This window comes from Enhydra lutris, unplaced genomic scaffold (genome assembly GCF_002288905.1).
Source record: "Enhydra lutris kenyoni isolate GAN:26980312 unplaced genomic scaffold, ASM228890v2 scaffoldscaffold38, whole genome shotgun sequence".
Taxonomy (NCBI): Eukaryota; Metazoa; Chordata; class Mammalia; order Carnivora; family Mustelidae; genus Enhydra; species Enhydra lutris.
In genome coordinates, this window is record NW_019154122.1 from 6,176,580 (window position 1) to 6,203,129 (window position 26,550).

The following is a 26,550-nucleotide window of genomic DNA, read 5'->3' on the forward strand; positions in this document are numbered from 1 at the left end:
TGTTGGCGCAGCCCCCCAGTCTGCTGGCTGCTGGTTTTCATTTGCCTACGTATGCGCCAGAATCCGAAGAGCAAGCTGAGTGGAGGGAAGCTACCTGCCTTTTCGTAAAAAGCCCTGGGTTTGGGCTTTAATCATTACCATTTTACTGAAAATTCTCTCAAAGCAGGTGATCGAAAGAGCTAATGCTAAGAGCATGGTCCTGTGTCCCGTCTTGTCATTTCTCTACCTCTCTTCGTCTTAAAGCCACATTTGGTTGACTAGCTTCGCTCAGCCTCTCCCTCTGATCTGTTTTCTTCTATTTCTGTGCATCTCCCTTGAACTATCTGTTTCCCCCACCTTCATTAATGAAGTTCCCTTGGAGCCCCCTGCAATGTTTCACTTAAAAAAGTAAGTTCTTCGGGGGCGCCTGGGTGGCTCAGCGGGTTAAGCCTCTGCCTTCGGCTCAGGTCATGATCTCAGGGTCCTGGGATCGAGCCCCACATTGGGCTCTCTGCTCAGCAGGGAGCCTGTTTCCTCCCCTCTCTCTCTCTCTGCCTGCTGCTCTGCCTACTTGTGATCTCGCTCTCTGTCAAATCAAGGGATAAAATCTTAAAAAAAAAAAATTAAGTTCTTCAGTATTTTTTAGGTCATTTTTTAAATTAGTTGCTCAATATTTAAGATCTTTTGGTATAAAAATTTGCAGCTAAATAGTATTTAGTGATTCTCAGTCCCTTTGGGGAATAATGTAAAATGGTTTGTGGCTTTTGTTATAATTTTTCCTCAGCCTTTGACTCTGTAGTCCATTATTGGGGAATATGTATGCATTAAATACAGAATTAGGTAGAACATTCATGGCCAATAAGAACCATTTTTTTTTTTTTTAAACATTTATTTGTCAGAGAGAGAGCACAAGCAGGGGGAACAGCAAGGAGAGGGAGAAGCAGGCTCCCCGCTGAGCAAGGAGCCCAATATGGGACTTGATCCCAGATCCCAGGACACTTAACTGACTGAGTCACCCAGACGTCCCAATAAGAACCTTTTTAAAATTTTTTCTGATAGATGATGAGCACCTGGCTGGCTCAGTTGGAAGAGCATGCAACTGTTAATCTCGGGGTTGTGACTTCAAGCCCCACGGTTGGTGTAGAGATTACTTAACTAAAACTTAGAAAAAAAATTTTTTTTAATTTTTTGATAGATGACATTAATCTTTTGGAAGGGGGTTAAATAGTAATGTATTATGCCCACCCACCTTCCTCTTAAAATTGTGACTTACTGATTTAAAAGCACTTTGGGAAGAGATTGCCATCTCTTCAGCAAAGAAAGGCCAGTAGGCGGACATGCAGATAACATGGTTTTCCTGTCATAAACTGCGGATGGCTCTAAGAGACAATTGACCATGCAATTTTTTTTTAAAGATTTTATTTATGTGGGGCACCTGGGTGGCTCAGTGGGTTAAAGCCTCTGCCTTCAGTTCAGGTCGTGATCCTAAGGTCCTGGGATCGAGCTCCGCATCGGGCTCTCTGCTCAGCAGAGAGACTGCTTCCTCCCTCTCTCTCTGCCTGCCTCTCTGCCTACTTGTGATCTCTCTCTGTCAAATAAATAAAATATTTTTTAAAAAAAGATTTTATTTATTTATTTGACAGAGAGAGACACAGCGAGAGAGGGAACACAAGCACGGGGAGTGAGAGAGGGAGGAGCAGGCTTTCTGATGAGTAGGGAGCCCGACGTTGGGCTCGATCCCAGGACCCTGAGACCCTGACCTGAGCCGAAGGCATTGGCTTAACGGACTGAGCCACCCAGGCACACCCTGACTGTGCAATTTAACAGCAGAACAAGTTAGAGGTAAACTGTTCTGTAACCCACATGTTTGTTACCAGTCCTCTGTAATTTATTTTGCCTACAGTTCACAATTCTGAATTGTGAGTTCACTCCTTTGCCTTTGGGGGGGGGGGGGTAGAAGGCCAATTCTAGGAGCACTGGAGCACCTGTGGAAGTGACGGCTGTCCCTGTGGCCATGTGTTTAGCCACACATCCCGGTCAGACCCTCATTGTAATGAGGATACTCCTCTCACCAGCTTCGGTGATTGCTCAACTAGGTAGCCCCTTGCTTATCTGGCCCCGTGGAACAGCTGTGCTCCAGGAAGCTTACTGTAGATCCGAACAGTCAGCATCTCGCCCAGTCCCAGAAAGCACTGGGCACAGCTGACACAAGGCAAGTGATAGACAGTAAGATATAAAGAAAGCTGGGTGCAGAGATAGCAACGAGGAGAGTCAACAACAGCTCAGGAGACGGGTTGGGGCTGGATTTGTGGTGGGCACTCCCACATACATGTACACTCTTCTTTTCTTCAAGCTACTCTGAACTTGATCCCTAGATTAAGCGCGGCCAGCAGAGAACCAGCTGTGCATCTAGGCTGAATTTGGGGGTCATATTTTGTCATAGCCCACCCTCAGAAATGGATTTTACAACTTGTATTGAGTCTAGAGATGTTAAGGGCACTGCTGATCCCGTCACCTGCAGAGCCAGTGAGAAACTGCCCTCCGGCCACAGCAGCGGGAACAGTCAGGGTCCCAAAGTCACTTTAAAAAGTCTCTTTTCCTTGACTTTAAATAGAACTTGCATATTATAGAGTTAAAATACAAAAATCACTACAGCCTAGTACCAGTATTACTCATACAGGCACTGCTAGCCTGAGTTTTGTGTTCTTTAATGGGTTCATGCTATTGGTTTTTTTTTTTTCCCCCCCAACTAATACATTTTGAACATCATGTATTTAAAAAGATGCCCTAAATCCTTTCTGGAACAAAGTATGACAGAAAAAAATACTCAGTTCCTGAAGTATGTGTTTGAGACTATTTAAAGATTTTATTTATCTTTAATAAATAATATTATTATAAATTAAATAATACTGAGCCACCCAGGTGTCTAGGTTCCCACACTCTTAAGCATGAACCTGCTCCCAACAAATAGTTCCCCAAGTGGTTACACCTCCTTCATAGAAGAAGCCTTAGGGCATTTGTCCCTAGTTTTTAAAATTTCTACAGTGCCTTTGGTGACTTAGAAATTGTATTTACAGGCACCTGGGTGGCTCAGTGGGTTAAGCCTCTGCCTTTGGCTCAGGTCATGATCTCAGGGTCCTGGGATCGAGTCCCATGTCAGGCTCTCTGCTCAGCTGGGAGCCTGCTTCCCCCTCTCTCTCTACCTGCCCTCTGCCTACTTGTGATCTCTCTCTGTCAAATAAATAAATAAAATCTTAAAAAAAAAAAAGAAATTGTATTTACTGTAGCTCAGTCGGTTAAGCTCTGGTCCTGATGCTCAGCAGGGAGTCTGCTTCTCCCTTTCCCTCTGCCACCCCCCTGCCTGTGCTCTCCTGCTCTCTGTCAAATAAATAAATACAATCTTTAAAGAAGAAGGGGGAAAAAAAAGGAATTGTATTTACTGACATGCCAAGAGATAGACCTACTCATCTTTTTCTGGAGGGCCCTGGAACACAAGCTCCAACAAACCCTATCTAATACCTAAAATGGATGCTCACAAGATCAATATGGGAAATGAGCTTTACGATACCATAACTTCTGTTTTATTTTATTTTTTAAGATTTTATTTATTTGACAGAGATCACAAGTAGGCAGAGACAGAAGAGAAAGCATGCTCCTCGCCAAGCAGAGAGCCCGATGCGGGGCTCGATCCCAGGACCCTGAGACCATGACCTGAGCTGAAGGCAGAGGCTTAACCCACTGAGCCACCCAGGTGTCCCCAGAAGGACTTTTATATCCTAAAGAAAACCCTCAGGAGGGAGGCCTGGGTGTCACAGTCAGTTAAGCATCTGCCTTCAGCTCAGGTCATGATCTCAGGGACCTGGAATCAAGTCCTGCATCAGGCTCCTTGCTCAGAGGGGAGCCTGCTTCTCCCTCTGCCTCTCCCCCTGCTTGTCTGTGCAGTCTCTCTCTCTCTCTCTCTCACAAAAAAAAAAAATCTTAAAAAAAAAAAAAAAAAGACCTTCAGGACACTGGAGGCCTTGTTATTACCAAGCTAAATTTGTTTTTCCCTCTAGCAAAGGCATTAAGATAGTTGGAAGTTTCCTGGAGGAGGGTCACACAAATCCCACCCAGGAGCGGGGGTGGGGGAGTAGTGGGGGAGGTTGCCGGGGGTCAACTTGTACTTTGTCCTCAGCTAGCCTTCTGTTCCCTCATGAAAATTTAGTTTCCAAGTGCTTTATTTAAAAAGACTATTTAAGAAAAAAAAATTATGCCCAAAACAGTAAGATGACACTCTCCTTCAAAACCTTCCCCCAGGGACGCCTGGGTGGCTCAGTTGGTTAAGCAGCTGCCTTCGGCTCAGGTCATGATCCCAGCGTCCTGGGATCGAGTCCCACATCGGGCTCCTTGCTCTGTGGGGAGTCTGCTTCTCCCTCTGCCTCTGCCTACCACTCTGTCTGCCTGTGCTCACGCTCTCTCTCTCTCTAACAAATAAATAAATAAAATCTTAAAAAAAAAAACAAAAAAAAACCTTCCCCCATTCTCTATTTCCCTGAGGTTACCACTGAACAACCTGTCATGTATCTCTCCAGATCCCATAATATTCTGCAACTTGATTTTATCACTTCACGTATCACGGAGAGCTTTCCATATTAGCAATATGGATTTCCTAAACACTTTTTCTTACGGTCACAAGGTTGAAATTCTTAAGTGTTACTCCATTAGAGATTTTTATGAGAGCAATCGAATGCTCTTTCAGGCAAGTCTATTTTGTATTATTTAGACCATCATTCCAGTAAAGATTTATAATAATGTAAAGGATGTGTGCACACCTGCCTCCTCTTAAGGCACTACTGCCCTTGAGACTGACCTCCAACCAAGAAGCCATTTTTTCCCCCAGCACTGAGGCTTATGTAAATTTCTGATCCATTATACTGAGAAAGTACCTTTCCCAGTATACACACTGAAGACATTTAGGAGGGTGTCTTTACAAAATATTCACAGATTTATACGGAAGCACACTCTTTGTCTACCATCACGTCACATACAATCAGAATGAGTGAAAGTCAATAAAGCCAACTAAAAATGAGCATTTCAAAGGCACATTTACTCGTAATTGCCATTATTCTTTACAGTTTTGGTGATGTTGTATATTCCATGCGCTGTCATACAATAATCCAGATTAGAAGACTGACACGCCAGAATGCCAGTTTACAGATGATAATGAAGACGATAGTTCTGAAAAGGAGAACACTTACGTCTGGTAGTTGGAATGCACATCCTATAAAAAAGCCTGTATAAGAAATTAAAATGCTATTATAAGCTTGTTTGGTTATTCTGCACTTAGAATAGAAGATTTAATAGCAACACATGGTTTTTAGGATAGGCATGCTAAGAGACCAGAACGTTCACGTCTGCTGACCAAGACAGCTCCCATCCTGTGCCCTAACAGTGCTAATGGATACAGTACAATCATTTGACTCCACTTTTTCTAGACTTTTTTTTAAAGATTTTTTTTTTAAGATTTTATTTATTTGACAGAGAAATCACAAATAGACAGAGAGGCAGGCAGAGAGAGAGGGGAGGAAGCAGGCTCCCTGCAGAGCAGAGAGCCCGATGCGGGGCTTGATCCCAGGACCCTGGGATCATGACCTGAGCCGAAGGCAGAGGCTTTAACCCACTGAGCCACCCGGGCGCCCCTTTTTTTAAAGATTTTTATTTACTTATTTGACAGACAGAGATCACAAGCAGGCAGAGACGCAGGCAGAGAGAGAGGAGGAAGCAGGATCCCTGCTGAGCAGAGAGCCGATTCGGGGCTCAATCCCAGGACCCTGAGATCATGACCTGAGCTGAAGGCAGAGGCCCAACCCACTGAGCCACCCAGGCGCCCCTTTTCTAGACTTTCAAGTACACTACTTTCCTTCTGCTAAGTGCCTGTCACAGATGTCATTACATTCAAATCATGTTTGAATCATGTTTGAGTCATAAAGCAAAGTAATTACAAACTGGTTTTTTAAACTTTTTAATTTGATGTAATTTCAGACTTAGCGTATGTTGCAAGAGTAGTACAAAGAATTCTCAGATACCCTCCACTCAGATTCCCAAATGTTAAATGTTTTTCCACATTTGCTTTATACTTCTCCCTATCTCTAAATCTGGTGGTCCAAAATTTAAATCCTAAACAATGACAACAGAGGGTCTGAGGAAAACAAAAGTCATTTTACAAAACAAAACTCTTCTTCTTTTTTTTTTTTTTTGAAGACTTTATTTATTGGGGTGCCTGAGTGGCTCAGTCAGATAAACACCTGCCTCTGGCTCAGGTCATGATCTCAGGGTCCTAGAATGGAGCCCCATGCTGGCTCCCTGCTCAGTGGGGAGTCTGCTTCTCCGTTTCCTGCTGCCTCTCTCCCTCTGCTCTTGCTCTCAAATAAATAAATAAATAAAATCATTTATTTTTATTTTATTTTTTTAAGATTTTATTTATTTATTTGACAGAGATCACAAGTAGGCAGAGAGGCAGTCAGAGAGAGAGAGACGGGGAAGCAGGCTCCCCACTGAGCAGAGAGTCCGACGCCAGGCTCGATTTCAGGACCCTGGGATCATGACCTGAGCCAAACGCAGAGGCTTTTAACCCACTGAGCCACCCAGGCGCCCCAATCAATAAAATCTTTTAAAAAGAGAGTGAGCAGGGGGAGGAGCAGAGGGAGAGAAGACAGGCTGACTCCATGCTGAGTGCGGAGCTCTACATGGGGCTCCATCCCAGGACCCTGAGATCATGACCTGAGCTGAAATCAAGAGTACCTAGCTTGACCAACCGAGCCCCCCAGGGGCCCCTAAAACAAAACTCTTCTGATACATTTGCGACCTTATATAAATTATTTGGGTTAAGCTGAATTAGTGTTATCTATCTAAGCTTCATTTGGTAGAAGTTTGCCAGTCAAGCTTTTAATTAAGTAATTCACATTGGCTGTTACTGAACAGCATTGCAAATTTGGATGTTCACCTTATTATACTTTTAGTCATTTCAATTGTGCTCTTTTCTCCCTCAGTTTCAAGTCTTGCTTGCTGCTATTCTGTAAAACTGACATTTTATTCTAGTCCTTGCACAATTGCCAAAATTGCAAGAAGGCTGCAAGGCACATTTTCTTCTTTGTTTTAAATTCATACCATATAAGATGCAGTATTATGAGAAAAATAATCAATACTTGTGGATTACAAATGACTATACTACTACTAAATTGAATTAGGCTTCTAATCTATTTCCATATATATGTAAAGATTTTATTTATTTGACAGAGATCACAAGTAGGCAGAGAAGCAGACAGAGAGGAGGAAGCAGGTTCCCTGCTGAGCAGAGAGCCCGATGTGATGCGAGTCTCGATCCCAGGACGCTGGGATCATAACCCGAGCCTCCTGGGATCATAACCTGAGCCAAAGGCAGAGGCTTTAACCCACTGAGCCACCCAGGCGCCCCTCCTTATATTATTAAAAAAAAAAGATTTTATTTATTTATTTATTTGTCAGAGAGGGAGAGAGAGAGTACGTGCACAAGCAGAGGGAGAAGCAGGCTCCCTGTGGAGCAAGGAGCCTGACACAGGGCTCGATCCCAGGACTGTGGGATCATGACCCAAGTGGAAGGCAGACACCCTACTGACTGAGCCACTGGGGTGTCCCTAATTCCTTATATTCTTGAAGTTAAAGAAAAAAGAAAATCTCCCTTCAGAACGAATTACCAAAAAGGAGCAGCTCTCCATTTGTAGCTGTTTTGCATTAGGAGTTTCCATAAAATATGCACTATTGGTTCTTGTAACTTTGTAAAAGCTGGAGAACAGACTGATCTCTGTTGCCCCTGGGAGTTAATACCTGTGATTTACTTAAGTAATGGATAATGCACAACTCTTATCAGATGGAAATTTTTTTGAAATAAAAACTGCCAATATTTCTGGCTTTGAGGTTCCTGGAGTGAGTGACAATGACCTCTTGTTGTTGTTTTCATTTTATTCATTTTATTTTGTTAAGAGATCTTTTAAGAATTTTATTTATTTATTAAGGGGGGAGAGTGACAGAATCTTAAGCAGGTTCCATGCTGAGTACAGAGCTTGATGGAGGGGGCTTGATTTCATGACCCTGAGATCATGACCTGGGCCGAAATCAAGAGTTTGGTGCGCCTGGGTGGGGCTCAGTTGATTAGGTGCCTGCCTTCAGCTCAGGTCATGATCCCGGGGTCCTGGGATCGAGGACTGCATTGGGCTCCCTGCTCAGTGGAGAGTTCACTTTTCCCTCTCCCTCTGCCTGCCACTCTGCCTACTTGTGCTCTTTCTGTCAAGTAAAAAAAAAAATCTTTAAAGAGGGGAACCCTTAGGCTACTAAGCCACCCACGTCCCCTTTGTTTTTAGATTGAAGTATAATTTTTAACTGCTAAGGTGTACACATCATAAGCATATAGTTGAATGAATATTGTGTGCATATCCATGTAATCATGACCCCTGTCAAGATACAGAATGTTTTTACTTCCCTGCGAATTTCTGCGGGGCTCGATCCCAGGACCCCGGGACCATGACCTTGAGCTGAAGGCAGAGGCTTTAACCCACTGAGCCACCCAGGCGCCCCTCTTTTGTAAGTTTTAAAATTTTGGTTCCTTACCCAGCCACTTGGGATTAGAAGGAAACAAATATTTTAAATCCTTTAGTTACTAATTTACAAAAATTATTATTCTTTGGTTTCTATCTTATTTTCTGTACTAGAGTATTAGAAGCTTGTGTTTCCTCTAGAAGTCTTTTTTAATCCTCTATGTATTGTGTTCCTTATCTATATTTAGAATGTGGAGGGGCACCAGGCTGGCTCAGTTGGTAGAGCATGTGACTCTTGATTCCATGGTCCTGGATTCAAGCCCTATGGTGGGTGCACAGTTTACTTAAAAAAAAAAAAAAATTAGAATGTGGATGCCATTCCAAATCTTTGCAGCAACACAAGAACACATCTCCAATACGGGAACTGATGTGGTATTTATAAGAAGGATCTTTTTTTTTTTTTGAAGATTTTATTTATTTATTTGACCCAGAGGAAGACAGAGCACAATCAGGGGGAGCTGCAGAGGGAGAAGGAGAAGCAGACTCCCCATCTAGCAGGGAGCAAGATGTGGGGCTAGATCCCAGGACCCTGGGATCATGACCTGAGCTGAAGGCAGACACTTAACGGACTGAACCACCAAGGCACCCCTATAAAGATCTTAACCTGGAGTGCTTTCTCCAAATCTACGAGCCAGAAATATTAAAAAGTAATGCGAGTTTACGTACAGGAGCAAATTTCCCATGATAGTCTGCATTTGCCTTTATACTCTCTTCCAGCTGTAGGTGGAGGGGGAAGGAGGGGAGCAGGAACTTTTGATCCTCTATTATTTCTTGAAACCTTTCCAAGAGAAGCCCTGCAGATTAATTTTGTCCTTTGGGTAAAACAAAGCTAACGTCCCAAGAGCCACTCTGAAGATTTTAAGCCTTCTCCTTCAGGCTCTGGCTCAGTATCTTGAATTAGTGCAATACTTACCGTTATAACTTTTTGTATGTTTATGTTTAAGAAACCTGCTATTGTCCATTATTATCCCGAGAAAATAAAGGTAAATCTCTACGGTTATCATTAAAGCCACGTTTTCCTCCAAGAGTAGCCTTGACGGTATTTTATCCCTAATGCAAAATAGCTCTTTTCTGACTACAAGTGGAAATCGATCATCAGGTACCAATTTATTTATCAGAATTACACAGGTAACAAAAGGAGGCCATCCAAAACTTCGGGAAGAATTTCAGGGCTTCAGGATTTCAAACCATGCACAGTTCTTGCGAAGATGTCTTTATTTAGACAGACTGGGGGTCACAGGGCCTAGGGCTTGACGTCCTCCACTGACACCCCCCCACCCCCGCCCGCCCAGAATGTCCTCGAAGCACGCATAGCTTTCCTTGAGCCAACTGTCAAGGCCAACTGCTTTTCCCTCTTAGATCTGGAACTCAGATCGCTATATTGGCAAAAAGCCCGTTATTAAAGCTTACATTCTTTCTTTGCTGGTAGAAAAATGGGGGAAACACAACCTGTCGGGACAAACTGCAAAGAGCGATGTAACATGAAAGCTAGTAATATTATTAGTGAGGGTAATCAAAACACAACAGGGATTTGGGACTAGTGACTGTAACAGCGAGAGGTGGCGCGGGGAGCAGAAAGTTTTGTAGACTACGTAGCGCTGTCGTATCACTTTGTGGGGGACATTCGGGAGGGAAGCAAGCAGGTGAGTGATCAGACTCTCGTCCTTACCTGTCTCGGGTCGGGGCCCCTATATCCCCAGATGCATAGCCTGTTCCGCTGTCCTGGTCCTTCTAACTTCAACCAAATCTCCAACTCACCTTTCCCCGATGCCCCAGAGCCACATCGCTCCCACTATCAGGAACGACTCCCAGCGCGCAGGCGCGGGGATTACCGCCCCCCCCCCCCCCCCCCCCTCCTCTTAAGGCGTAAATCCTGCGCAGGCGCAGCTCCTCGGGCCCCCCTCCGCGCGGTGCCACCCTTCTCCTGAGAGCTGAGGAAGGTCGCCCTGCGCGTCTCGTGTTTTGCTCTGCGACTGCGTCGCACAGTGTGACACACGGATTGCGTCACTTCCGCCCCCTCCCGGGAGGCGGCGCTGGGCCGGTGGCAAACCCCCGAAGGGAGCCGCAGTAGTACGACGGAAGATGGCGACGAGCGGCGGCGAAGAGGCGGCGGCGCCGGCGCCCGGGGCTCCGGCGACCGGGGCTGACACAACCCCGGGCTGGGAGGTGGCGGTTCGGCCCCTGCTGTCTGCGTCCTATTCAGCCTTCGAGATGAAGGAGTTGCCGCAGCTGGTGGCCTCAGTCATCGAAAGGTACCGGGCGGCGGCCCCGGCGAGGCGGGCGCAGAGAGGGGGAGGGGAGGTCGTGCCGGATAGTCTAGACCGGCTTCCAGGGCCGCCTTCTGCTGCTGGGCGACCCCCGCCCCAGCCCCGGCTTCGGGACTCCCCGATCCAGGCGGACGAGGGCTTGTCCAGGGCTCCTTCCGCCGGTCCATGTAAATTATCGTGCCTCGATTTCCCTTCTGAGGAAAACTTTTGAAGACGCCCTCTTTAGAGGGCGTGGCTGGACCCGTTTGGGAGTGACTTCGGGACGCTTCGCGCTCTTCGGGGAATGTCCCCGGGGCTGCCCCCTGTGTTAAGGTCATAGCACTGATGAGTTTGCATTTCTTGCCCGCACTCATCCCCCTGGCCTGGGCCAGAGCGGAGCCTGGGGTTTAAATTGGAGATGTGCCACATAATTTAATAACGGTCTTTCCGTGGCGCTGTAACACTGGGGGCACGTGCTGTTTCTGTGGCTGAAGCCACTAGTGACCACTCAGGACTTTGTTTTCAGGTTGCACTTACTGTATGTTGCTACTGTAACGGTCTTTGATGAAACCATTTCAGTGTTAGTCTGAGGTCATTTTCCCACAGAAACAGTGCCCTCGCTTGCGCGCGCGCTCCCTCTCAAAATAATCTTCAGGCTCTTACAAACGGGGTCATTTATTGGTTTGGTATTAAATCGCTTCGTCATTTTGTCCAGACTTCTTAGATCGTGATAGTTGTGTTCAACAAGGCCATGGTATCAGGATGCCTGTGTTTTCCTGACTTAACATTGCTCAGAGGAGTCTTTCATTGGTTTAATGGTAGACGTGCTTTCAAAGGGAGTCTCACTTTTATTTTGCTAGTCAGACCTTACTTCAACAATCTGCAATTGCTGACTGGGTTATTTTAGCTTCTTGCCAGCAAGGGTGTATCTTAATGTCATCCAGAAGGTTAGAAATTGCTATTTATTACTAAGGAAGGCCCATGACTTGACAGATTGTTTATTGCAGTGCCTGTTGTTAGGTTTGTGATGCTTTGGATGAAGTTTTTTTTTTTTTTTTTTTTTAAGTTATAATAAAATAATGGCTGGGTTTGGTAATTTTACTGTTAACTTTACAGATGGATTTTCCTATCTAATTATTAAATCCGGAATATTTTAAAGATGTAAGCAAGTATCAAGATACTGCTTTCAAGTTAGGTGGCCTCTTTTTTAACTGTTTTAAACATTTGGCTCGGCGGTATTTTTCCTACATTATACTCATCATGTGACTTGTAATGGATAATATACCACTCTAAAATATTTGCATTTATTTATTTATTTCAAATAATTTTTTTTTTTTAAAGATTTTATTTATTGATTGGACAGAGATCACAAGTAGGCAGAGAGGCAGGCAGAGGGAGAGGAGGAAGCAGGCCCCTGCTGAGCAGAGAGCCTGATGCGGGGCTCGATCCCAGGACCCTGAAATCATGACCTGAGCCGAAGGCAGAGGCTTGACCCACTGAGCCACCCAGGCGCCCCAGAGATTTTATTTTTAAGTTATCTCCACACCCAATGTGGGGCTCGAATTCTCAAACCCAAGATCAAGACTCGCATGCCCCACTAAGCCAGCCAGCTGCCCCTGCTTTTATGTGTGTGGTTTTTTTTAAAGATTTATTTATTTATTTATTTGACAGACAGAGATCACAAATAGGCAGAGAAGCAGGGAGAGAGAGAGGAGGAAGCAGGCTCCCCGCTGAGCAGAGAGCCCGATGTGGGGGACTCGATCGCAGGACCCTGAGATCATGACTCAAACTGAAGGCAGAGGCTTTAACCCACTGAGCCACCCAGGCGCCCCTGCTTTTATGTTTTTTTGGACGTGACACCCTCCCATTCATCCGGTATTCCAGATCCATCTTTTTAAAACTATAATGGTTTAGCAACTCTGTCAAGCTTGTAGAAGGAGCCAAAACCGAATATATCAAACTAGGTTTGAATTTTGCCAAGTGAGTGACAGTGCCCCTCGTGCACCCTAAGGTAATCAAGATTTGCCTGGTTTGTAGACAGAAGTAAGAACTCTCTTCACGATTTAGGAAAGATATCCAAACTAATGGATGTTTAGTAACAAAAGCTTTTATTGTAAGGCAGGATCCCTGGAGTCTTGCTTCCGGTTTTGTTGCTCAATTCACTTCGAAAGGTGGTTCTATGGCCTCTTTAGGGTCTCTGAGAGGAATATGATCCTAAGAAAAGTTTTCAGAATACCTGGTTTACAAGTTCTTTTTTTTTTTTTAAAGATTTTTTTATTTATTCATTTGACAGATAGAGATCACAAGTAGGTAGAGAGACAGGCAGAGAGAGAGGAGGAAGCAGGCTCCCCACTGAGCAGAGAGCCCGATGTGGGGCTCGATCCCAGGACCCTGGGATCATGACCTGAGCCGAAGGCAGAGGCTTTAACCCACTGAGCCACCCAGGCGCCCCGGTTTACAAGTTCTTTACAGTAAAAAACAACCAAACCTACTAGTGTTCAGTTTGGTGTAGAGCAGAGGTTGGCATGCCTTTTTTTTTTTTTTTTTTAAAGGGCCAGAGGGTAAATATTTGCAGGCTGTACATTCTCTGCGTGAATTAGTCAACTCAGTCATTGTATAGCAAAAGCAGCCTTAACACAAGATGTAAGTGAATGGGTATGGATATGTTCCACATTTTATTAGTGGACACTAAAATGGGAATTTCATATATTTATATGTCAGAAAATGGTTTTAACAGTTATTTTTCAGCCAAATAAGCATTGCAAAAACCATTCTTAATATGGGCTGTTACAAAAACAGTTCCAGACCCTGGTTTAGAGCAGAAGTTAGTACCCTGCTATTCTGTTTCTCATAAGTTTTTGCCTTTCAAAAAAAAAAAAAAGAGGGCGCCGTGGTATCTCCGTCGGTCAAACGTCCGACTCTTGATTTCAGCTCAGGTCATGATCTGGTGGTGAGATGAAGCTCAGCGCGGAGGCCACCGGCGGTTCTCGCCCTGCCCCTTCTTGCACCTGCACTCCCTGAATAAATAAACAAGTCTTTATTAAAAAACTTTTTTTAAAGAAGATTTTATTTATTTGGCAGTGAGAGTGAGAGAGCACAAGCAGGGGGAGCAGCGGTAGGAGAGGGAGAAGCAGGCTCCCCGCTGAGCAGGGAGCCTGATGCGGGTTCCATTCCAGGACCCTGGGATCTTGACCTGAGCCAAAGACAGACACTTAACTGACTAAGCCACCCAGGTGCCCCAATAAATAAAATCTTAAAAAAAAAATGAACTGAAGGTGTCAGAATTGTGGAAGTATTTCTTGAATATAAAGTTATTGCCATCGATCATAGGACCAGATCAGAGTCATCACTGTACAGATGCTGTGGTGGGCTTTGTTTTGTAGATAATCAAAGGTTTAGTAGGTGCCTAGGCTGCTACTTCTGGGATTGCTGCTCTCATTTGGGATCCCCTTTCTGCTGTCATGACTGCCATCCATGTTTTCCTCCCTTGCCTCCAGAGATCTGTTTTTCTGTTGGAATCTGCTATTCTCTGCTTCCCTTTTAGATGTCCTGACTCCATCTTTGCCAGCTCTGCCTTCCTGTGTGACAGCCCGCTCATTCATTGAATTCCTCCCTATTTGACCACTGGGGACGCTGACTTGCCCTGAGACTCCTCCGTGCTCCACCATTCCACTTGCCATCTCTAGTCTTTCAAACCTTTATAGTTGGAATTGAACTTTGGGTTTGAAGAAGAGGTAGATGGCAATGTCTAGGTCTAGATCCTGTTAATTAAGTTTGACTTTGTAACCAGCTGTGAAACAAAGGGGGAATAGATTAGTATGGGTAAACTGGGAAACATACTTTCAAAAGTGTCCTTCGGTTTTTAAAAGAAAAACATACCTGAGTTTACTTAACAAGAAATTTATTTTCATTTCTACTGCCTTTTGCTAGCATTTGTTTTAATAGTAAGGATTGAAAATCTTTACAGTGCTCTTACTTTTCCAGACCAGAAATGGAGCTAGAATAAGCTCAGTGGAGCACGTGCCATATTTGGGATTAGTTAGTATAATTGTTGAATGTAACCTTGTATTTTAAGGTCCTGTCAAACAGAATTCCTTTCATAACTCTGTGTGAGATATGTTGGTGACCATGATTGTCATTGAACACTTTGACCTTTCATAGATTACCAAAAAAAAAAAAAAAAGTCCGTTTCCCATGAGCCAGTCCTTCCTAGGCTGTCCTGGCCTCTTAATGACGTCTCCTTCAGTCTCTGCCTCCCAGGTATTCGATAAAATTTAGGCCAGAGAGACCTACTTGGGAAGGCAGAAGCTATTACAAAATCTCTATTAGATAGTGTTTGGTCATTTCCTAAATCTCTTGAAAGGGAGAAAGGGATACACTGGTGTCAAGCTTCTGTCAGGCTATAGGACAGAAGTTCATGATTGACCTACAGGAAAAAAAAAGCTTGCCACCAAATGATAGCGTGTAATTGTGAGATTAGCCCTCATGGCTGGTTAACGTCTTACTGTACATTCACCACAAGTTTGTCAAGAGTGAAGGAGGTGCCGGAAAGCTTTTAGTTCTTTGGTTAAATGTGTGGTACTCTGTGACATACAGCAGATGTTCAGTAAGCACATATTTTTTTGATCTGTTATTCTTAAATTGTATTCATTATGCTTACTTGTTTCCTGATCGTGTCATGAAACAGGCATAGTGGATTCTGTTCTTGGGAGTTTATGACTTTGATGAAGGGAAAGGGGTGTGTGGAGTTTCCATAGTTTAAAAAAAAGATATAGATAGTATGGTACCTGAGGGGGAGAAGGAAGGTGAATCTGTGTCTTTTATTTTGTCCTCTTGGCATTCCACCTCTTCCTGAAAAAAGCTAGATATTTCCAGACCTGAGCCAGTTATTTTTTACTTAGATGTCAAATTAGATTTCTGTGACCAGACTGCTAGCTGCTGTTTCCCTTTATTCTCTGCCTCACATTTATTTTGTATGGGATATAAGCGTTTCAGATTCCCTGTTTTTCAGGAGTGTTTCAACCCCAGCGGTGTTGTGGTTGGAATGTTTGTTAGAAGAAGCAGATGTCTGAGGAAGATAGCTCGACCACCCAGAGGAAAGAGATATTTTTACCTATAAGTCTTATTTTCCTTTCTCTTTGTTATATTTGCCTGCGGTTCTTCATTCTTCCCCATTCCTACCTAACTTCTTGCCCTTTGTCCCATTTTTTCCATTTCTTTGAGTCTTCTGGTATCTTGGTGTTTTTCAGATTATTGGGGAATGAGGGTGGCAGCAAGTCTTTATTAGGCTACTCATACACACTTGTTTCTTTAAAATCAAGAGATATGATAATGTCCTTTGGGCCACATGTCCACATGTCCTACTCCCTCCTTCAAGTTTTCTCAAATTAATTTCCCCATGTTTATCCTTAGTTGCCCTAAGCAAACTGTAAGTGGAGCTTGAGAGTGCTCCAGTTTTTTGCATGTCAATGTCCATCTTTCTGCAAAGTACATTCTTGTTTTCTTGTTTTTCTTTTTTTTTTTTTAAAGATTTTATTTATTTATTTGACAGACAGAGGTTACAAGTAGGCAAGAGAGGCCCGCAGGGAGAGAGAGGAGGAAGCAGGCTCTCCTCAGAGCAGAGAGCCCGATGTGGGGCTTGATCCCAGGACCTTGGGATCATGACCTGAGCCGAAAGCAGAGGCTTTAACCCACTGAGCCACCCAGGCGCCCCTTCTTTTTTTTTTTTTTAATTGGAATAAGGCAGTTGTGCATTTCTAGAGCAGGAAAATCACAAAGGGTCAACATTGAACCAGCCAATTAAATGAGTTTATTCTTGTATTATGGATGTATTTCATTATCTGAATGGAAATGAAAACAACAGAATAAGTTCATTCTTTGGGTGGGTAGTTTTTCTCTTAGTTCTAGTAAGCCTGTTCAGCTGAAAAACATGGGGATAAGCAGCTCTGAACTTTTGAAATAAAACAGAAGGTAAATGACTCAGTAAAATACATTAAATTACAGGGTGGGGAAACCTTAGAACAAGGACTAAGAAAATACAAGGACGAAAGTGAAAGAACAACTAAGTATGAGGTAGAAGCGGGGATTTAGTAGAAGTTTTCTGCTGAGTAGGATATGACCTCTACCAGTATGATGGTCACGAAGTTGAGCATTACAAGTGTTTAAAGGTTTTTGTTTCCTCTTTTTTTGTCCACCTGGCAAGTAGAAATGATCCTTGGTGGGCAGGAAAGCCCTTACACATCATGGATACTCCATAAATATTTTTTCTTGGTGAAGCAGTTATTCTAAGATAAGGAACTGATCTTTGGTAAATCGCCATTTATCCTAGATAAATCCCCACATGGCAGAGTGTTTGCAATGCCAGACTGGTAAGTGCTATTTGAGGTGATTCATCACTCACACCAGCACCTCCCCAGTATTGAACTTCTCTTTTTGGCTCTTATGTTGATTTGGCAAGGGGATAGAGTCCTGACTGTGTACATTTCCCTTCAGAGTCTGATACTGGCTGGAGAATTAACTCACTGAGGAAGCTGTTTAGCCACAGCCTTCCGTTCTTTCCATTTAATAAGATACGTTTTGTTTTATTTTATTTTGTTTTCATTGTCTTCTTGTTCATGCGTTGTGGATTAGCATCTGATTTGCTAGAATTACATAAATGTATAGTTTTAAGATTTATGGGCTCCAGATTTTCATAGAAGAGGGCATTTCCTCAGCTCAGGATAAGGGATATGGTTAAAATCCCTGAATTTTTTGAGATCTAGCTGTATCCTGGTTGGAGATGGGGGGCGTGGGGAGACAGGAGAGCTCTGGTACCTGGTGAGTTTTGGGTTTTAACATTGATCAGGTGATTTTTCCCTGAACTGTTGATTCTTGCATTATGGACTGGTCTTGTTTGGTCTTCAAAATGGGTTATGATGACCTGTATTCCCATTAACAGTATTTTGAGTGTTCTTGGTCTACTCCCTTTTGGCCAGCACATAATATTACTCGCTTTTGGTCTTTGACAGCTGGTAATATAAGACAAAATGGCATCCTGTTATGTTTTAACTTGTACTTCTTTAATTCTAAGTGAGTATGAAAATGATTCCTGCCTATTAGCCTTTGCCACTCCTTAAGCCTGACGCACCTTGAGCAAGGTGCTTACTTTCAATTTGCTGAGCTTCCCTTTCTCAATCTTGAACGTAGGGATGGTAACAGTGCCTCCCAAATGGGGCTCCTGTCAGTACCGTAATGCCTATGAAGGGGTAGGGTGTCTGGTGGATAGGAAACACTAAGTAAATGCTAGCTGAATTATTTTCTTTGCAGTGAATCCGAAATCCTGCACCACGAGAAGCAGTACGAGCCCTTCTACTCCTCTTTTGTTGCACTTTCCACACACTATATCACAACAGTTTGCAGCCTCAGTGAGTATTCCATGCTTGTCACTCCCTTCTGAGGGCTTCGGGATGGGGGGTACGGTTGTGTCTTCTCTTTGCAGGTGTCTGAACAGGTTGTTCATGAAGTCTGTTTTAACACTCCTAACCTGTTCACCCAGCAGTGGAGATCGCTGTCAGTCTGATAAGGCTCTGGAAGTTCCTTTACATAGGCCAACCAAGAGGGATTTGCAGAGTACTTGGTTTGGATGTCTGCTTTGTAATCTATTAAGTTAAACTGTACCTTCTTAATCAAAAGCATTTTATTGGTTTCATACATGCACATGTAGTTACTAGTGTGTTCATTTCTGGGGGTTGAGGGGGGGATGGGCGGATACCAGCTTGAGGTTTGGATACCACTGATGAAGATGCCACTATTCTTTATTTGGTTTTGGTGAGAAAGTAAATTCTCCTTTTGTATTCTCTAGTATGTCAAGGGATTTCAATTTCAGTTCCCCATCTTTTAAACTTTTTTTTACTCTTATTTTCTGCTATTTCTGAATTTTTACATTTTTACTTGTTTAAAAAAGTCCTTTAAAAAAAAATCAAAAACAAACCTAACTCAGAGTTCTGAAGAATTCGAATTACTTACTTAAATAGTTTGCTAAGCAGGTAAAATGAAAGGAAGCTATAAGGTTGCTGGGTAACTGTTGTGTGCTGTGGTGTTTATTAACACCACTGGCTACTGGTGGAGGAATCACTTAGCTTGAAGAAATTTTGTGTAGGAAACCTCTTGTAAAAGACATTTAGAACCTATGGGAAAGGAGAAGTAGTATATGCTAGTAGTTAAGAGCTTGAACTCTAGAGCCAGACTTCCTGGATTTGATTCTAGCCCTGTAATTTCCCTACCTGTTATGAAAAAGAGGGGGAGGGGGTAACAATAATACCTACTCAAAATGTTGGTTTAAGGATTCAGTGGGTTAATATATTTGAAGTGTTTGGTACTTACTGTGTTGTATTTCCTATTATAATGAATTTCCAGTAAATGTGAGATAGATTGATCTAGAAGTAGTGGATGGTATCAGTGCCAGGATGCCTTTGTTTGGCCCTTGGATGGTTGGTTCTGAATGATTGTTGTTATGGAATGGTGCTGGGAATGCTGGACACAGAGCTTGGGAGTTGTCTGGTTTGATGTGCTAGCCATGAGGCTGACCAAGCTGTGGCAGTCTGAGGTTAAGTCAAGCCCATTTCTTTCTCAGTTCCCCGGAACCAGCTTCAATCGGTGGCAGCAGCCTGTAAAGTCCTGATTGAGTTTTCTCTCCTGCGTTTGGAGAATCCAGATGAGGCTTGTGCCGTGTCCCAGGTGAGAGTGACGGGTTCATTTGTGGCCCTTATTTTGAGGTAGGACTCTGACACACCAGTGGCATGATGGAGAAGGGTGGTATAGAGCAGGGATTGGTGAACTTTTCCTTTAACAGGCCAGATAGTGAACAATTTGCTGACCATTTGGTCCCTTTTGCAACTAGTCTCTTTTAAACTCTGCCTTTGTAGTATGAAAGCAGCCACAGACAATACATAAATGAAAAAGCATAGCTGTGGTTCAGTAAACGTAATTTACAAAAGCAGACAGTGGGCTGAATTGGAGCTGTGGTTCACCAGCCTCTGGTATAGAGGGCTGCAGAGGATTTTGCAATGATTGCAAACTTCCATGTTTCCAGGGGTCAGGCAAATAACATAAGATGGGTGAAGTGTGCCAGTTGAAAAGGGTGCCCGACCCAACTGTAAAGGGCCAATCACTGTGTAGCTCCAGTCAGTCGTTGCCAGATAGGGGTGGAGACTCAGTTGCTGTATCTTGTGAATTATTGAGAAAGATAAGAAATCTGGATTTGTCTGTTGAACCTTCCATGTTTTAAAAAGTTAACTGTAACTTCAAGTAAAAAAATAACAATCCAACAACAACACTGTGAGCATAGTACGACGAATTTGCAAACCAGATAGGGGCTGAGGACCATCAGCTTGTGATCTCTGCTTTAGTGTTTTCCCTGATTTCAGTTCTTGATATGATCCTGAATTTGGCCCTGTGCCAGTGAGAAGTCCCAAAAGAGTAGTATCTTCTGAAAGACATATTTGACTTTGTTTTCTTTTCAGAAACACTTGATTCTCCTCATCAAGGGCCTGTGTACTGGCTGTAGTCGACTAGACAGGACTGAAATTATCACGTTCACAGCAATGATGAAATCAGCCAAGCTGCCACAAACGGTGAAGACACTCTCAGACGGTGAGCCTTCGCTTGCCAGACCTAGTACTTTGACTGCTTCCCTGGCCAACTTTTCCTGCTTTGGCTTCTGGTGGCACTCTGCTCATCCTTGTTTTTGGTTTTATATTTATAGTGGAAGATCAAAAAGAACTGGCCTCACCTGTAAGCCCAGAGCTGAGGCAGAAGGAGGTACAGATGAATTTTTTGAATCAGTTGACATCGGTTTTCAACCCTAGAACTGTAGCATCACCACCCATAGGTCCACAGACTCCGGTGAGTTACTCTACCCAAACGTCCTCATCCCTTGGAGCTTTTAAGATGATAATACTAGAAAAAAGTAACAGTTGTATCTGATATTTGTGATGTAAAATGATGTATTTGCCTAGGGTAGAAAGAAATAGAAGGATACAAACCAAAAAGAAAAAACGAGGTGATTTTCTTTCTACTGTTGATATATATTTTTTTAAATTTTATTTATTTATTTGACAGAGATCACAAGCAGGCAGAGAGGTAGGCGGAGAGAGAGGAGGAAGCAGGCTCCCCACTGAGCAGAGAGCCCGACCCAGGGCTCCATCCCAGAACCCTGGGATCATGACCTGAGCCGAAGGCAGAGGCTTTAACCCACTGAGCCACCCAGGCGCCCCTCTACTGTTGATATTATTTTGATGATCATTCTTCTAAAATTTCTCAATGCAAATAAACAGATATAAAAGACACATACAGTTTTCTGTAAAAGGCATCACACTCTCTATTAGTTTTAGAATATACGTATCTTCAAGCTCTATATTTTTCTCCTCCTCTTGGGAAAATAACTTGTATTTTCCCTAGCATTAGTGAGGGATTCCCCTCCTCATTAACTGGGAATTCTGGAGAGTATCCATAGATCTTCTGCTTAGTTTGGGCTCTTGCTTAGATTCTGAACTGTAGGGCCATTGTCAGCAGGTGATAATACCATGATAGGCCTTTCACATCCTTTGTTTCTCTTCAGGCTGAAGGGGAAAATGATGAGCAGTCATCCACAGATCAAGCCTCTGCTATCAAAACCAAGAATGTGTTTATAGCTCAGAATGTGGCTAGTCTTCAAGAGCTTGGTGAGACTCTTAATTGTTGTCCTAAAGCTGGTTTCTCTGCTTTCAAAAATTCCGTTAAATGGAATTGTAAGGTCGAGCCTTGTCACTAATGCAGGTGGCTCCGAGAAGCTCCTGCGCGTGTGTTTGAACCTGCCCTATTTCCTGCGCTACATCAATCGGTTTCAAGATGCAGTGTTGGCCAATTCTTTCTTCATCATGCCGGCCACAGTAGCAGATGCCACTGCTGTTCGGAATGGGTAAGGTGCTCCGGGATGTGTGCTTTACCTTCTAAAGCTGCTCTCAAGAGAAACTGGGTAGTTGTTTATGGCACGCCAACTTTCTTTAATTATCAGATTATAGAAGCAAGGGATTCAAGGAGACACTTTGGTTAACCTCCTTCTCTGTCATGTTGTAGTTTTCATTCACTGGTGATTGATGTAACCATGGCATTGGATACCCTCTCTCTCCCCGTGTTGGAACCTCTCAATCCTTCTCGTCTGCAAGATGTGACAGTCCTCAGCCTAAGTTGTCTGTATGCAGGTGAGGGGTTGTGATGTCTGATCTCATTTTCTCAGTTCAGTGCACGTATACTTTCTGGAAGCCATGAGGTCACCCTGCGTGCTCTGCTCTCTTCCCTTTCCTTGAGCCCTTTCCCCTGAGGATCATCTGCTGTCTCGTCTAGGTGAAAGGAGGTCTCCATAGGAATCTTGTGAATTATACTGCTGTTGCACAACTGTTGGCACGTGATGTGCGCATTTGCTTTCATAGTAATGCAGATACATTTCATGTATCTGCTGTATGGAAAGCAAAATGCCAAGTACTGTTGGGATTTTGAGATAAACCATATGTAATCCATGCCATCAAGGAGCCTATATCGAGAACAGTTAGGACCACATGGAATAATATACAGTAGGGGGTGATAAAGGCAATAAGAGAAGTGTAGAGTAGTTGGGTACACAAAGAAGGGAGAGAAGGAGTCTTGCTGTGGGAGCAAGTCTGAGGAAGCCTTTACAGAACAGGTGGTATCTGTTTATATTGATAAATACAGCAGGTGTTACCCTTCATGCTCCCCCAAAATCCCTTTTCCTGTTGCTCATGCTGCCTCGAGAGTGGGGTTTGACAGCTGGTGTTTGCTCTCTTTTAAGTTGCTATGACAGTGACTTTTTAACCCAATTCACTGATCCTTGGTTTTAAATACTGTAGACCTGTATGTCTTGGAAGGTATACCAACTTCTGATGTTTACTTGGTTCTCTGAGCGAGGATTTGAACAGCTTTGGCAACCTGACCTTGGGGACACCAATAAATGCTGAGGTTGATCTTCTCCCTACTTTCTTTCAATAGCTTTATTTTGAACATCTGGATGCAAAAGGGATATAAAGAGAAAGGCACTTTAAATTGGGTAAAAGCAGTGGTAATGAAGGAGTTCTGTAGGGCAGGTGGGATTGCAACTTGGCTATCCGGAGGGAGAGGCCGAAGCAGGGCTCAAAATACCCTAGAGTTTGGGGGAACATACTGTATAAGTGTGTGGAGGGAAGGGATGAAGGGAGAGGATATGTGATTAGTGGGTATTGTATAGCCAGAGAGAAAGGAGGACACAATCACAGAGGTCTTAGAAATGCAGTCTGAGTCATTTGGACAAGGTCCTATAAACAGTAGAAACCACTGAAAATTCCGAGCTATATTCAAGCAGCAGTGTGCAGGATGTTTTGGTGTGGGGAAATTTGGAGGCAGGAAGCTTTGTTAGGAGGATTTTTTGTAGTCATTCAGGCAAGACACCATAAGAGCCTGAGTTCGGGTAGCAGCAGGGGAACGAGAAAGCTAAAGGTTCGTAGGAAAATGTGTTCTCCCCCAGCTCATCTCCAGTGCTCATTTCCTCATCCTCTGTCTTTGATTTTTTGCAGTTTTTAAGTTGGGATTATTTAATTTTTAGGAAATTTCTTGAGTATCACATGGCTGTCTGTATATTTAGTTAATATTGGTTAAAGAGTCCTTAAAATTTTTTAGTTGGATTAAAGATCCCAGGTTTGGGTTGTTGAAATTTGATGACCTGGGATTTGACATAAAGACAAGGATTTGGCCTTTGTGTCTTTGATGAACACCAGACATGGAATGTTTTTCCCCATAATCTTGGAAAAATGGGAAATCATTTTGTGATGTTTTAAAGTTAATAGGTTTTATTTTATTTTATTTTTAAGATTTGATTTATTTATTTGACAGAGATCACAAGTAGGCAGAGAGGCAAGCAGAGAGAGAGGAAGGGAGGCAGGCTCCATGCTGAGCAGAGAGCCTGACTTGGGGCTCGATCCCAGGACTCTGGGATCATGACCTGTGCCGAAAGCAGAGGCTTTAACCCACTAAGCCACCCAGGCGCCCAATAGATTTTATTTTTAAAGCAGTTTTAGGTTTACAGAGAAGTCAAGCAGGTTATACAGAGTTCCTATCTATCCTCTCTCCCCAGTACCGTTTCCCTTATTATTCACGTATTGCATTGCTAAGGTAATGAACTTTGTTATAATGATGAACCCAGTGTTTGATATACTATTATCTGAAGTCCATTGTTTATGTCAGGGTTTCCTTTTGTTAGGCGGTTCTGTGGGTTTTGACAAATGTGTAATGTCCTGTACTTATCATCACTGTGACACAATGTAGTTTCTCTGCTCTGCAGTTCCCCCCGGGCTCCGCCTAGTAATCCCGCTCTTCTGCCCGCGCTGCCAAAAACCACTGAGCTTTTTACTGTCTCCATGGTTTTAACTTTGCCAGAGTGCCCTAGAATTGGAACCAGTTATACATTATGTTGCCTTTACAGACTGGCTTCTTCTGCTTGGAGTGCACATTTAAGTTTCCTCCCTGATTTTTTTTTATGACTTGATCGCTCACCCTTTTTTATTGCTAAATAATATTCTCTGTGTGGGTGTGCCATGGTTTGTGGTAGAGCATCTCAGTTGCTTCTCATTGTTGGCAGTTATAGACAAAGCTATAAGAAGTGCTTGTGTGCAGGTTTTGATGTGGATGCAAGGGTTCAGCTCGTTCAGGTAAATACTCTGGAGTGTGATTGCTGGACCGGATGGTAATGCTGTCTAGTCTTGCTCTTGTGGACATTACTCTCAGTCGTCAAATCATGGAATGGCTTGGGGGGTAGGTTGTATTTTCTGTTCCTGTTTTGGTGGACTCCCTGGGACTGTGCCATGATTGGAATCTGTGCATCTTTCTCTCCTCCTCCAGGTGTGAGTGTGGCAACTTGCATGGCCATCCTGCATGTGGGTAGTGCCCAGCAGGTGCGGACGGGGTCCACGAGCTCCAAAGAAGAGGACTACGAGAGCGATGCGGCTACAATTGTCCAGAAATGTGTAAGCCGGGTCCCCTGGCACCGGGGGTCTCCGTCGTTCAGTGAGGAGGTAGTGCCAGGTCTACCCTCTTTCCAGGGAGAGGAAAGGATGTGGAGTCCTCTCCATACCCTTCCCCTCGGTAGCAGGTCTGAGAGGTGGGCATTCACATGGTTGGCTCTGCGGAAGGCGCTGCGTCATCGTGGTGGCAGTGGACCTTGTGAAAGATGAGTCACTCAGTCTGTATGTGTGCCGAGGGCTTGCTGTGCGTCACTGTGCTTTGAGCGGAGGCCTGCGGTACAGAGATAGTCTCCCAGAGTGGTGGGTGCGTAGGATGCATCCCTGTGAGGTGCTGTGATCTGATGGGGGCCTGGCTGTGTTGCTTTAGGTTGTGTGGGGGAGACATCTCTGAGAAGGTGAGCTGTGAGCTGAGTGTAACAAGGAGTCAACACCATGTGAAGGTCCAGGAAAGTGTGATGGAATCCTGTCATTAGAAAGTGACTTGAGGATATTAAGTTCTCCAAGTGAAATTAATTCGGGTGGGATTAAAATTTGTAATGAAGTAAGTCAGCTCGCTCAGATTTCTTTCTGTGTATGTTTGATGTTGGACAGCTTGAAATCTATGACATGATTGGACAAGCGATCAGCAACTCCCGGCGGGCTGGTGGAGAGGTAAGAAGTATGTCTCTGCTACATTCCTGTCTCATAGCTCGTAAGATCTCTGTGGTCATCCTTGTCTTTTGTACTTTTTCAACAGCACTATCAGAACTTCCAGTTGCTGGGTGCGTGGTGTTTGTTAAACAGCCTTTTCCTCATACTGAACCTCAGTCCCACTGCCTTGGCCGATAAGGGGAAAGAGAAAGACCCACTGGCTGCACTCCGAGTCAGAGACATCCTTTCTCGAACAAAAGAGGGAGTGGGCTCTCCTAAACTGGGACCTGGGAAAGGGTACGTGTCTACTCGATTGCTGTTCATGTTGTGTGTTGTGTCACTGCCGTTTTGTATTGATGGGGAGCTAGGGTAAGCCCTCTAATCTTCACATCAGCGGAACTGTTTGCCGCCGTACCTGGTTAAATTTAACAACTAAGGTAGTGATCATTGTCTCCTCTCTACATCATAGCTGTGTGATTTTGGACAAATTCCTCATTTTTTTCTGAGTTTGCTTATCTCTAAGAGGGGAAAATATCTGTGTTAATGTAACTTTCAGGGTTTTTATGAGGTTCAAATCAGAAAAAAAATGCCTCTGTTTTGTAAAACGGGCTGGTGTGACTTGCAGTTAATTACTCACCTGCATGTTTGACCTGTGAGGAGGATTGTCAGGTCCTCTTGGCTTGCTTCCTAGAACATTTGCTGCCGTCCTGATACAGTCTGGACAGTAAGCCCTGCTTGCACGGAGAGGAGTTAGAGATGGGACTTCCATGTGGTTCGAGGTTTTATTTTCTAAGCCCAGGCATTTCTGGATTTTATTTAATTTTTGAGTCCCTACCACGTGCTGGGCTGTTCCAGGCATGGAGGATGTAGTGCTGTTCACAGCAAATGTCTGTGCTTTCATGGAGCTTATTTTCTAATTGGAGCAACAGTGAACACAAGTACACTAGTAAGTTCACGATTAATTCTCATAGGAGTGTTATGAAGAAAAATAGGCCTCAGCAAGGGGCTGGAGAGTGACGGGGGTGTTATTTTAGTTAGGATGATAAGGAATGGGCTCTAAGG

The 26,550-nt window shown here is 43.8% G+C and overlaps 1 protein-coding gene across 2 annotated transcripts in view; it reads left to right on the forward strand.

The window, feature by feature from the left end:
- Positions 1-10,670: 10,670 nt before the first annotated feature.
- The window catches only part of LOC111154687 (ubiquitin protein ligase E3 component n-recognin 4), a 132,187-nt gene continuing 116,307 nt past the window's right edge, over positions 10,671-26,550 (forward strand). The window contains exons 1-11 of one of the 2 annotated variants that reach the window (XM_022514518.1): positions 10,671-10,840; positions 18,140-18,237; positions 19,446-19,549; positions 20,335-20,464; positions 20,577-20,716; positions 21,432-21,534; positions 21,629-21,770; positions 21,929-22,053; positions 24,737-24,861; positions 25,450-25,509; positions 25,595-25,785. In XM_022514518.1, the coding sequence (XP_022370226.1) occupies positions 10,671-10,840; positions 18,140-18,237; positions 19,446-19,549; positions 20,335-20,464; positions 20,577-20,716; positions 21,432-21,534; positions 21,629-21,770; positions 21,929-22,053; positions 24,737-24,861; positions 25,450-25,509; positions 25,595-25,785 (1,388 nt within the window). The remainder of the gene's footprint in view (positions 10,841-18,139; positions 18,238-19,445; positions 19,550-20,334; positions 20,465-20,576; positions 20,717-21,431; positions 21,535-21,628; positions 21,771-21,928; positions 22,054-24,736; positions 24,862-25,449; positions 25,510-25,594; positions 25,786-26,550) is intronic. The other variant, XM_022514520.1, reaches the window with a different exon arrangement.